At 41.9% G+C, this 13,660-nt stretch overlaps 1 protein-coding gene across 2 annotated transcripts in view; it reads left to right on the top strand.

The window, feature by feature from the left end:
* The window catches only part of osbpl5 (oxysterol binding protein-like 5), a 52,094-nt gene that overhangs the window by 25,245 nt on the left and 13,189 nt on the right, over nucleotides 1-13,660 (top strand). The window contains exons 3-9 of one of the 2 annotated variants that reach the window (XM_042412652.1): nucleotides 9,448-9,603; nucleotides 9,850-9,923; nucleotides 11,418-11,498; nucleotides 11,878-11,979; nucleotides 12,353-12,556; nucleotides 12,795-12,879; nucleotides 13,015-13,177. In XM_042412652.1, the coding sequence (XP_042268586.1) occupies nucleotides 9,468-9,603; nucleotides 9,850-9,923; nucleotides 11,418-11,498; nucleotides 11,878-11,979; nucleotides 12,353-12,556; nucleotides 12,795-12,879; nucleotides 13,015-13,177 (845 nt within the window). In that variant the 5' untranslated portion in view covers nucleotides 9,448-9,467. Of the gene's footprint in view, nucleotides 1-9,447; nucleotides 9,604-9,849; nucleotides 9,984-11,417; nucleotides 11,499-11,877; nucleotides 11,980-12,352; nucleotides 12,557-12,794; nucleotides 12,880-13,014; nucleotides 13,178-13,660 lie in introns of those variants that run through there. The other variant, XM_042412654.1, reaches the window with a different exon arrangement.

Here is a 13,660-nt window from a genome sequence, read left to right as displayed (position 1 = left end):
GTGTCTGTATATCTGTATATATCTGCTGAAAGGCGGAAGTTGTTAAAGTGGCACTGTACTAAGAGTGTCCCTAATGTTCAGAGAGAATGGACACCATGAAAATGAAAGCATTCAAGAAAGTATTTAGGTCCTCTGATACTTTACAGCCAGTGTCTGTGTGTTTATAGACATGTGCATGTGCACTTGTGTGTTGATGCATTTGTATGTAAACAAAGGGGCCATGCTTGGCACCACTGAAAGGCCTACTTCCATCAGCCTGGTTAGGCCTGCCTAAGGCTGGTTCTCACACAAAGCCACCCCTGGCCTGGATCCAACCATCTAGACAGTCAGCTGGCTTGGTCTGTTCTCCTGCTCTCTAATAAAAAGTCTTCTATGAAAACAAATGTGAACATGATTTGAAATGACAGTCTGAAGTCTTTCAAAATCAATGCTCAATAGTTCATTTTTGACTTTCTTCCAGATAGTGTTGCGACAGTTGTTCGTCATTTTAGAGATTGATATCTCAAAGTAAAGCAGGTCCATGTACAATAATGAGTCTGTGAGAAGAGGCGGCCTTTTTTTAGAACCGTATTGGATTCTGCTGTCGAAAGTTGGACCATATTAACAAGCATATTTTCAGTTTTATTAAGAAAGGCATACATTGTGACTGCGTAATCAAAACAGTCAAGAATATAAACTTTGGAAATGTTTGGTGGGCGACAGGAGAGGCACAGGAGCACAGAGACATACTTGAAGAGATCTTTTTTGAAACCTGTTATTTGTTTTGGATTTGTGTTTCTGTTTCGATGTAGCCATATCCCCGGCATCTGCTTTCAGACATGTGTCGGTTAATCTTTGCACCTACTTATCACCCACAGCTTCAACCAGACTCTGTGCTCATTTCCCACCCCCTTGTAGGGATTTCTAGGTCTCATTTTCAGGCTATGTTTACCTTGCTCTTTCCCTTCTCCCTGACAGAAGCCTCTGTTTTCAGAAACTGTCTGTGTGTACCAAGGGAGGTTGTGTCTCCTTGCCAGTCTAACCTGAAGCACAGGGAACAGCTGACTAATCTTTAGCCCCTCTCCTTTCCTCTCAGTGCTCCACCTGATAAGCAAGACCTTGAAGAAAATTAGTAGGTGGGCATATAGCCTAATAGTTACATGCTCTATAATTGTTGACATTACTGCAGCATGAGGGAGGAGCATGCTTAGTAGAACAGGGTGGAGATCTGGGGGGGTGGAGAAGGTTTGCCATTGCCATGGACTACTGCAATCCCAAACAACGAAAGGGGGTTTCCTTTTTTAAGTCAGATCAAATTGGAAGTCGGGCTGGAAGGCATTTTTCCATGTGAGTTCCTTAAAATATACCTGCACCCCCGGCAAGACCAAGAATAGATCAACTAAACCACACATCCTCCCACAGAGTGTCACAAAATTAGCTCATGTGTCTCCTTTTCTTTAACAGTAACAGTAGACCTAGTTGTGCTGTCTTTATCTCTCAGACAAGGAAGTTTATTCAGTAACAGCCTCTAAAGCTACTCGCTCCAAGTATTAATCTGGACTACGGTTATTTAACACAAGTTGGTGAAACTGAAACCATCTTGTGGACACTAACAACATTTCTATCTCCATAGTTGAGTCATAGTAGCTGTATTTATTTGCTGGGAGCGACCGTGGGCCAGTGTTAGTGTGTTATTGACTGAATGGAGTCATTTAACTAAATAGTGTGTTAGTGGGTGGCTTTGCTGATGTCTTGACCTGAATTTTTTTAAACTTATGTTTTAGTGTTTTTATGCTTAGTCTGGAAAACCAAGGGTCATCTTGTATTAAAAGATGAAAATAAAATCTGGTTTTACAGTAATTGTGTTGTTTGAGTTAGTTCATATATTACTCTTTTTTTATTATTATTATTATTATTTAAAGAGAATGTTTTTGTACCAATTGTTTTAATTTTTCCTCTCATTTTCATTGATGATAATGACTGTATTTGGAAAAGAATATAGTTACCATCTGCCTTTTCCTCAGTTTTCAGTTGTATTTTTAAGAATTTATGCCACACAGGAAGTGGCAATAGATGAGAAATTAAAAAATTAATCTGTTGCAGGAATAATCAAGCGCACGGACGTTGCTGAGATAGAAACAATGTATGAGTCTGAGCAATCCTGCAGCAGCACTAGAAGGAGAAGCGGTTGAAATGCACCGCACATGAGCAAATGGAAGAACAAATGTCTGCACATGTCTCTTGTCTCCCTTGTGTCTACCACATTAAAGCAGTCTGACTGCAATGTGGCAGTGTTCATTGTTGATGCACATATTATGCTAGGCAACAGTCTATTGGTGTATATCTAGGTCATATGGCCATCCATTAGTCCTGTCGTCACTGGAGACGGGGAGGGGTTAACAAGGTTGGGGGGTGAAGGATAGATGAAGTGATGGAAGGATGGAGGGAGTGTCTGGATTTAATCTGTGCCATCATATTAGCAACAGCTTGCTTGATGCTGGCTGTCAGTATTGCAGTGCTCTCATACACAAGCTGAGCACGTACTGCAGAGCACACATGTAGACACACACGTACGCACGCACAGCAAAGTTTACTTGTCAAGGCCACGTTTATACTCGGCGGTCACTTAACTTTCACGCATGTACAGATGTTTGTGTGGGGAGCAACATTGTGATTCTGTGCTTTCACTCAACATAATCTCCCTTTGACATTGAAGTAGTTCTTGAACCAAGACTTGTGCACTTTTCACCCTTCACCCATTTTTTTTTTTTTTAAATCTGACCAGGTTGAAAATTTGGGGTTGGTGTTGAGGATGTATATTTTCTCATTTTGATTAGGTATATTTCAAACAATTGTGTATATTTGTTCCTCAAAGTGCAGTATAGGTTCACCATGATGTCACTGGCAAGCATAGCAAGCTAGTTAAAGAGATGTAAGATTGTGAGCTACTGGTAAAGCATCAGAAAATCAGTCTATGAAGCCAAGGGGGGAGCCAGTGTGAAATTAGTTCAGTCAGCTGTGAAAATAACTGAACAAACATCTAGTTTTGGCTCATTTTATAGACTTGTTATACTTGAAATGTACTATTTTTTTGACATTCAGCTGTATTTAAATATTGAAATATATTCTGACTGTGTGTGTGTGTGTGTGTGTGTGTGTGTGTGTGTGTGTATGGCATGAGACTTGAGGGGAATGGGCAGCAGGGACAGAGGGTGAAGGGCCAACATGAGTACCTTATTTACATGAGTAACTCCATATGACATTTATCACCTTAAATAGCAGTACTGCTGACAGGTTTGGTGTCAGAGTATAATTTAGGATTACTGGACACTGTGTAAACCAAAAAAGTAACCACACTTTCAGTGTGAACTTACTGGAAAAAAGCTCAGGACACTGCTATCCACACTGAAACTGCTCCTTTCCTCTTTAAGTCTCCTAAGTTGTACTTGAGAGAAGTGGGATGGACACAGCGTGGGTTCTTAGTTGTAATCTGTGTTTCAAGATAGCCAGAATCATAATTTATTGATATTATTTATATGATATTTATGTTGTTATTCATATTGACACATTTTTCAGTTTCTTTTGTCAGAGAGTATCAATATAGAAATGTGATTTGAGCCCTGGTATGCTAACAGTCCACAGTAGCTCCTGCAGTACTTCATGGAGACGGCTAATCTTGTCACCGTTTTATCTGAACATTATCATAAATAGAAGGAAATAACAACACTTTGACAGAGAAAGTTGAAGACAACACAAAGTTTGCGTCACAACATTACCGCCGCAGAGTGCCTGACTGCGTCGGGTTTTGGTAAAAGCTTCCCTTTTCCCTTCCACATGAGGAAGCATTAGATTGTCTCCAGATTTATCTACTGGGATTGTTTTCTAAATAAACAGCTTTTGGGTGTGAAAAACTTCTGCTCAGAGTGGAAGGAAGACCATAATGGACAGGAAAAGCCACATTTTCAAATTTAGCTGCGTTGGTGTATAAATAGACTTTGTCTTACTGTTAAAGCCCAGCATGATACCATCCTCCGTTCAGCTCCAATTTGGTGTTTATGTGTCTTTGTGTATTGAGTAAATGAAGTAAACTCAGTCAGATTGTCATACAGTGTTTTTGAGTAGAATTTAGGTGTGGATTGGGTTAATCTGAAATTGCTTTGCTATAAAAGTCTATTCTACTGATCCTAAAGCTGCGAAAAGCTTCAGGGCTTCATTGAACTAAGATAAAACAAATACTTTTTCCCCCAGTACAGCCATGGTTACTATCAGCCAGTACATCTATACTCCAGCCATGTGTTTCCCACAGAGAGATTTATGCTAGTTAGATCAGTCAAGCATATTACCAAAATACAGGTTTGAACATGTCAACATGTTCCCTTCCAGACATCACCCTCTACTCTCCCTCCCTCCTCCTCCCCGTTGGTGTAATGGATTACTAAAAAGGAGCATGCCCCATGTGACAGTACTGTTACCTCGACAAGGTAACTGTGGGTCAGACACTTTTGCCGTTATTGTTTTATCTGTCCTTCTACTCATAGTTCAAGGTTAATGTGTGACATAGGAATGTGTGTTATTGACTGGCCCAGTGCTGCTACTTAGCTGTTATCTTTTCCACGAGATGTTCATATCATTGGGTAAATATTAGCTGAGCTACTATGTAGCATGACTGTGGTGGATGAAGTTAATGTTAGCCTATCCTTGTGAACTTAAAGAACTGTGTACAGTGAGCGGGGAAAGTCAGCACCATCACATGCTGTTTTTCAGTGTTAATGAGGTCATTCAAAGGGTAGAATGACCGCTTAGAGGACACAAAATAGTGCTTAAATTTCTACATAGATTCTCATTGGATATGTTGCGCTCACATTTTCTCCTTTTTCAATATATTTAACTAATGTGACATAAAAGACCTTATATTTCACTCACCGTGAAAAACTTTCTCTTCTAATGTTTCTGATAGTTTCAGTAGTATATTCTTCATTTCTGGCTTGTTATCTGTTTATCCGGGCCACACTGATATTGGTCCCACACTGATATGTATATATGAGTCCTTTTGATGTTGATGCCAAGTTATGTTTCCCCTCACAGTGGCACCTTCTCTGTTACACACACTGCATGTTCTCTTACTTCTGTAAAGGCCAACACTGCACTCCTTAACCTTGGAGGTTAGCCAAAGTTTATATCAGGACATGAAAACACCTCACTGTGTTTTCATGTAGTTTTAAATGTGCACTTGTATCTTAAACATTGAATGTGTTCATATTCATATCAGTGTGGCAAGCTGAAAAACAGACATTTTTATGAAGAAGTTGCAGCGTGTCAGTTGAAATCATATCATCACTTTAATCTGTTGACCCACAGTAACTAGATGCAGATGCACCCAGTGTAGATTTAGTGTCACAGGTAGAGCAGCAGAAGTGCAGAGTGTTTCTTGGACCTCCCGCAGACTGAAGCAACAGGAGTTAATAATTTGGTTTTGTATAATATTACCGTTGCTGTTGGAACTCTTCAGCATTGAACATTTTCCAGCCAGCCAGCATTTTGCTATGAAAGGCAGACTGATGCACGCACAAACCGATATTTATCTGCTTTGCTTTTCTTTCAAACATCAATATTTTTCCACCACCTCTGATGTAGTTAGGCTGTTACTCAAGTGCCACTGCTGGTGTGTAGGTGTGTTTGTGTGTTTATGAGTAATGCGCACTCAATGCGGCCCGCTCTGCCACTGCTGCTGGGATTGGCTAGTTGGAGAGGAGCATTTTCTCTCTCTTTTGGCGCTGCATCGTGTGCATGTCTAATCCTCCCTTGAGTCAGCAGCAACAAGGCAGGCACATGCACATGGTCACGTATGCACATCCACACACTCATTTTTTACAATTGCGTCATTCTACAAACACACAAACACTATTGGCATGTCCTCTATATATGCTCAACTGACAGACGGACGCACAACACAAATACATTAAGCATGCGTGGACGCCACACCCACGCTCAGTCTAGACTGCGTAATGCGCTCATACACACAGTAGTCAGTCTTTTTTTCCCCCCCCCAACGAATCCCACCCTGCAGCTGTGAAGACCAGCTGTGATTGGTTTGTCCTGTCGGTCTGCATGTCTGCCCACAACATCTTGACCCACCCCAGGGCTTGTACTGTAAGTGGTATTAATTCTGTGTGTGTGTGTGTGTGCGTGTGTGTGCGCGCACGCACGTGCATGTGTGTGTATTTCCAGCCATGTACAGTTTGCCAGCCCATTATGTTTACCGTTGTGTAACGCTAAAGCTTCTGCACTGTACTGCACATGCACACATGCACTGCAGCAATGGAATGCTATTTATAGACCTGCCCCACAAGGACAAATAAGGCTCCTTTTTTGGAAGAATAAATTTACCTTTTCTCTCTCGTATCTCAGTCATTCATAGCTGGCTCTTTAAAAAGGACAAAGGAACAGAGGGCAGGAGGAAGAAAAGAACAGGACGTATTGCAAGATCAGAAATAAGAAGGGAGTAAGGAGGGTGAGAGAATGAGTCACAGAGGGAGAGTAGAAAACGAAGGAAGCAGGGAGTGGTGTTACGGGTATACGGATGTGTGATGGTGCTTGTGTATATTTAATATGTACATGTATGTACTTGAAGAAGGAAGGTGCAGTTTATTAACCACCAAGACTCCTCCAACACTGTGTGTGGTTTCCAATTTCCAGTTTAGGCCACAGTCTATAACGAACTCTGATAAGGGTGGGAAATTAGCACCAGCCACCAGCCAAATGCTGGTAAAATATTAAAGTGGCTGGTAGATTTCAGACACAAAATAATGGTTTACTGTTGAGAAGCTGGTGAATTTGAACATTTATCTGTCAGTGGGTGGTAGATGTTCACATTTTTAAAAGTTCATTTTCTACCCTGACTTCAATACAGGTAGTATGTGGACTTTTGACATTCTTCACTTGAATCGCAACTGCAGCTGAATAGTGTGGGAGGGTAAAATGATGAATCAGTCTGTGAAAAACATTCTGTGAATGAATTTTATGTAACATGCTGTTCTTGGATGTTTATAATTTAGGGCTTGTAGGCGAGACTGCTCTGTAGGCTGGAAGTCAGAGGGTCTTACTGTATGTGTTTGTGCACTGAGAGAAAATGAATGGGATTATATTGATCTAAGCAGAGCACAGTGTGGCAGTCCAGACAGACCCAGGTGGTAACAGCTACGCTCCATTAACCTCAGTGTTTTACCGTCAGTTCCGATTTGCTCTGATCAGCTCACCACACGTTTGAATGAGCATAATGATCTGTCTGGAAACAGCCGTGACCCTCAGCAGTTGTTAATAACATCTATCCACTAAAGGAAGAAATCTCTGTCTGTGTGTGCGTGTTTGTATGTCCTTCGTATATCTCTTGAACCATTCATCCGATCAATTCCACACTTGGCGGGTGCATTGCTGGGGAACAAAGGGAGTGCAGTGACGAATTTGGTGCAATTTGGACATACAGCACAAATAATATTAATAAACCTAAACTCTGAATAAACAAGCTATCAGCCACGCCTCTCTGCAGTGGCGGGGAGGGGCTTCTGGGCTCTACGACTATGTCGTGATCAGAGCTGTACAACCTCTCCATGAGAGGAGGGAAGGACATCTCTTTTCATTTGATAACGTTAAAAGTTCAGCTTTGTTATGGGTTTCCCAACTCATTTTAAAAAAGACGAGAGAAAGAGAGAGAGAGAGGGCAAGCGAGCTGAGCGCATGACCAAGCGACAGAGAGACAGCAGTGGAACGTGTGAATGACAGAAACACGTAATTTTCTGATTGTTTCACGGTGGTTACGTTCTAAAGCACAAATAAACAACCAAACTGTCAACAGGTGATTTACAGTGGAGACAGACGCTCTTTTGGTGCAATTTGGACACGCAACATGTTTTTAATGTTCATAAACTGTGAATAAACAAGCAAACAGCGAGCCGCTCAGCTCCCTATCTGAGTACAGCGGGGCTGTTTGATATAAACACCGTCACATCACAGCGGGGTGGAGCTTCTGGGCTCTGACTTGCTAAACGGGACAAAGACACGTGCCCCGCTCAGTTAAACTGCTGGAGAGAGAGGAACGAGCACACACAGGAGAAAAAAAACAGAGGCGAAGGCAGTAAAACTAGCCAATAGGAGCACAGACATGTTTGATTGGCAGCACAATCAACTAATGGAAGGCCATAAACTGCCTCTACAGTTCAACCTCAGTTTAGTCTCACTGGTGAAATCTCTGTCTGGATTAAAACCATCAAATTTATTGAATCCTTATCGTTTTTAATTGATACATATATATGTGGTTCTCAAGAAATAATAAGCAATCGGCCAGTTTCAAACAGGCATGTTTTGAACGGGTACGGCACTACTACTATGAATAGTGCACAACTTGTCAATAGTCACAGAGCTCGGTAGAGGAGAACAGAAGGCAGAAGAAGAGACTGAATAGGCTGAGAGGAAACAAGTGCTACGTCATTGCGTCTCCGGGGATCAAAGAAGAAAAACATCTCTGTCATTAAGAACACACAGATTCACAGAAGACTAAAAATCTTGACACAGGTCTGTCTACCCCCTGTTTGTGCAGACATGCATACAATATGTGTGTGGTTGCTTTTATGTGTGTGTGCTTGTTGCAGTTTCTTTTATGTGGGCATGGTGGTCTAAAAATATGACTCATCCACTCACTGCTGTAAATTAAGAACAGCAGCACAATGACAGCATGGAGCTGCAGAGTCACAGCTTGATCCTGCACTCATCTGCTGTAGCTGCATTTGCCCTCACATGTGCTAAGATGTGCATCTCAGTAGACGGGATCCTTGTGGATATTAGTTGAATGACTAAAGAAACAGCATTACTTTTGGGTGCAGCGATATGTGGATTGAAGCCTGTTGATGCAAGCAGACAGGGAGGATAGCGGCGTAGCGGTGGTGGGGCGTCGTCTTGGACAGTGGTTCTCTGTGGACAGAGTGGCCGAATATGGGCGGAGACGCTATTTGTCATATACACTGACAATGTGCAGTCTGAACTGCTTGTCACTGCCATGCACAGTGCTGTTATGTGGACAGGCTGACATAATGTGGACAGGCTGATATGTCGTCTTACAGTAGGTCTTTGTTCGTGTCTGAGGATAGAAAGGGCAGGGGTCCAGACAGACTGATAGATACACAGAGAGAAGGAGTGAGGATGGAGTTAGAGAGCTCTGAGTCAGTGATGCAGGGAGACACAACAAGTAAGATCAGATTCAAGAGAAGAAGAGCTATAGACAGGATGAATCACTTCACTGAAATGTTTATAAATCATTATATTAAGGAATGTACGCAGAGTAGTATTTTGTTCTAACCAGGATTTTCTTTCTTCCATCCCTCTGTTTTCTTTTTTTCATCTTTTCCTTCCTTCCTTCCTTCCTTCCTTCCTTCCTTCCTTCCTTCCTTCCTTCCTTCTGTTCTCCTCCCCTTGCAGAGGACAAGCAGGTTGTCAGGATGAAGGAGGAGAGTCTGTTCCAGCGGAGGTTTTCTCTGTGCCCCAACGCCACCTCCCCACCCAAAATTGACCCCCGCTCCCTCACTAGGAACTTGTCTTATGGAGGAGAAAACGACCTCTACAGCCTCAGCCCAGGTAAAAGGCCAGAAGCTGACAAACAGAATATGAATCTCACAAGAGATGATATTTCAGTGATGTGTGCTAGTGGAGTCTGTGAAATGATGGTGTACTGTGCTGTACTGTACTTACTCACATACAAATCAGTGGACCTCAGCTGCTGTTTATTAGCTGCTTTTGGGGCTGTCATGCTTTAATTGTCTGTCAGCAGGTTTATGCACTGAGTTCATTTGTATGTGACTGTGTGTTGTGGGTTCCCACCAGGCAGTGAGACAGACAGGAACGGTCTCTCCATGCTGAGTAATGAACTTAGTCCTGCCCAATCACCAGGCAGCAAGGTAAGAACACAGTTCCTGATTGGGCAGCTCCTCAACAGCTCACTCTAACTGACTGATTAGGTGAGCACACAGTCTTTTGTATTTTATGATGATTTCTTTTCCTCTGATTGTTTGCAGCCTGAAATATGAACAAGAATTAGAACTAGACCGACCTGCCACTGGTTTTACAGGTTTCCCTCTGTGAAGGGAAAATCTGGAATATCAAGGATTATTGAGATGTGAAAAGTCAAATATTTAAGTAGATTTTTAGAGGAAGTCAAGTAAAATTAGGGCATCTTAGAAATGGGTCATGGGATATGAGAATGTGATTTTCTCCTAGTTTAAAACATTTAGTGCAATTGATATAGAAACCAGATAAATTAATTTTTGGGTAAATCCACATTAACATGCCAGAAATAAATTACATTGGCAAGTCATGGCAGTGCACTAGTGTAGTCATGCAACAACTGGGATTTTATATGTTAGGGCCATGGTGGGAACTGTGTCTTCAGCACTGCAAGCTATTTATTTTTGGCAACCAAGACCTTAATTGTCCTAGTGCTGCCTCTTGCTTATGTTGCATTAATTCTAACAATCTGTCTCCATTTTTCAGTAATACTAATTAGGAGTGGTCAATAAATGTTTACAGGGACAACTCGATATCTCATCTTGTCTTGTCTCCCCTCCTCTTGTCGCTTCGCCTCACCTCGTCTCGCAATATGGCCCATTTTATATGTGGAATAATTCACAGGCACAGCTGCATCGCTGGCTGTTTGCCCTTTCTTCCATCTCAGAAGCTCTTATGGGACAATAGGATATTGTGCGAAGCCTTACCCTCGCATATTGTCATTTATATTAGGTTGTAGTTATGTACTATGCTTTAAGAATGGCTTCTTTTACCACAAATGGATACGGCTAAGTGCCTGTGAGTGCTCACCAAATAAAATTGCGAGCCATATTGGTTTAGTCCATAAAGAACAAGTCTTTATGTAATTACATATCACAGTGAAATCACAGGACGACTTACCACTGAGACTATAATCTGTACTTGCTGATCGGTGGAGACCATCAAACAGTCTTTCCCCTTTGTTGTCTTACCAAGGAAGACAGTGGTTGCACGGTCACATCACCAGAACTGGCTGCCTACTAAGTTGCCTTGTTGATGGAAAGGGCCACCCACCTGCTGCACACAAACCACTAGTGTAACAGATGTGATACTTGGCAAACGGCTTATTGGCTTTATTTAATGCAAATGACATAACTGTTTTTCTGTACTTTTGACATTTGGACTAATTTATGCTTTCACAATCCATTTTTACAATCAATCATTTTTGTTAAATAATATCTTGACATATAGCGCTGCAAAGTTTATTGCACAGTCATTGGTTGGCGAGCTAAATAGCTGAGAGTTGTAATAGTAAACAGTTCCTGTATTTAGTTTAAATCCTTTACAGCCTCTGTTTTCCCTCTTCTTCATCCTAACTGACTGTCTTCTCTCCTTCCTCCCTCCTCCAGTCTGAGTCCAGGATGTTTAATGGTCTTGAGAAGGACTGCCCCTCCCCGACAGAGAAGCTGGCCCGGAAGGAGTCACTAAAGGTACACGTCGCTTCCTGTTCCGCACTGAAAAAGCTTGCTTGAGACAATTATGAGTAATGTTGTGCAATGGGGTTTATCATTAAATCTGTACAATTTAGCACTCAAGCATCTCTGTCATTGTTAGCTTGGAGGGTTTCATGTACACAACCCATCTGGAAACCTTTTCAAATGTCTTCCAATTATATTTTAAATTTGTGCCCTTTTGTGAAGCGTTTCAAATAACCAACAATGAATCACATTAAAGATAACCAAAGGCAACAGGATGGCGGCATGAAATTAGTTTGACTCTGCTTCCACCTAGTGTTTGCACTTTCAGATCCGCTCTCTGACCAGTAAGACTGATGACTCATTCATATGTTTTTTTTCCCCTGTTTCACAGGTCCAAAAGCAGAATTACAGGCAAGAGAAGAAACGGGCAGCTAAAGAGCTTTCTAGCGCACTAAAGGACCCCAGTGTTGTCATCATGTCCAACTGGCTAAAGGTGCAGGGGTTATGTCTCAGCAGTGACGCACAAAGCTGCTACACTTTACACCCAGAATAATGATCGTCTCTGCAGTCACACCAATAATGTGCTATCCAGACTTTGTATTGTGTGATATTTACACCTTTTGCTAATTATCATCCTAGCTGTAAATTGCACATTCACTGTTACAATAGATTTTGCAGCACAGGAACAATTCTACAGCTCAGAATGTGCTCATTTATAGATTTAGTTTACAAAGCATGCAGTTACCCTTCTTTGAATCTAGCATGTTAATCCTGTAGTGTAATGTGTAACAATATTGTATTTCTTATGTTCCCATTCTGTTGGGATACTAATATTGTGTACCTTCTCATCCCTTGTCTTTATTTAGATCCGAGGCTCTTTAAAGAGTTGGACCAAGCTGTGGTGCGCCCTGAAGCCTGGAGTCCTTTTGATCTACAAGACCCCCAAAGCAGACCACTGGGTGGGCACCATCCTGCTCAGCGCGTGCAAGCTGATCGAGAGACCCTCCAAGAAGGATGGCTTCTGCTTCAAGCTGTACCACCCACTGGACAAATCCATCTGGGCTGTCAAGGTTAGACATGTTTGTAGACTCACTGGCACTTTGTTTCATTCTGCAAATTCTGTATAGTTTTGTTAGTAGTCTGTGATTTTTATTTATCTTTTTAATGTTTTTTTACAATGATATTTTGTATTTTTAATTGATAATTTCCCTGTTTAGTGCTTTATTATGCGAGAGTCATTTGTTTCTGTTGGAACAACATGACTAAGGTGGCATGAAGTGTGAGTCATTGTTTGATCCATATGCTCAGGGTCCCAAAGGAGAGAATGTTGGCTCGATCACGCAGCCTCTACCCAGCAACTACCTAATCTTCAGAGCAACCTCTGAGTCTGACGGTGAGGCTTATGTGTGTTTCTTTCCGCTGGAAGTGTACGTTCTTGCATGTGTAATGTAATTAGATGCAATTTGTTTATGAGCAAAATTTATTGAAGGTGCTCCTCCCTGTCTCCATAATCTGTCGGTCTCTCAAGGCCGGTGCTGGATGGATGCCCTGGAGCTGGCTCTTAGCTGTTCCAGCCTCTACAAGCTGACAGCCAAAGGAGGGAGAGAAGGAGATATCAGCACATCATCAGAGTCTTCCCATATACTCCACCTACTGCAGTCTACCGCACTCACAGACACAGAGCTGCTACAGTGAGTAATACACACAGCGATACAGCTGCATACACCCTCAGATGTAATTTATCTCCATCTTGCATTCATCATTTGTTGTTTGCAGATGATCTGTGTTTCCCGCAATCACACTCAAAGTTTTTATGCTTGCCAGCTCATGCACAAGAACGCTGGCATTGCTACCAAACACATTTGTGCTGTATTTTTCATGAAGAAGTCAGAAATTCCCAGCTGGTTGGTCCAAAATACAGTCTCTGTGCTTTCTGGTTGCCAGCTCAGAATAACATCTGAAGAAAAATCAACTCCCAGGAGGGGAGCATTATTTACTAAATTCAAAACACTGCCCTCCCATGGAATATCACAAGTTAGCAGTGTTAGCTATTTAGTGTGCTGTGTTAGCAACATTTCCAGTTTGTTCAGTTTGTTTCATATCTGTGTCAAATGATGTAACACAGGTGGGATTTGAGGTCATGTGGTGCCAGAAAATTTTGAAAAGTAAAGGCC

Source organism: Thunnus maccoyii, chromosome 5, assembly GCF_910596095.1.
Source record: "Thunnus maccoyii chromosome 5, fThuMac1.1, whole genome shotgun sequence".
Taxonomy (NCBI): domain Eukaryota; kingdom Metazoa; phylum Chordata; class Actinopteri; order Scombriformes; family Scombridae; genus Thunnus; species Thunnus maccoyii.
This window is presented reverse-complemented; position numbering and strand designations above follow the sequence as displayed.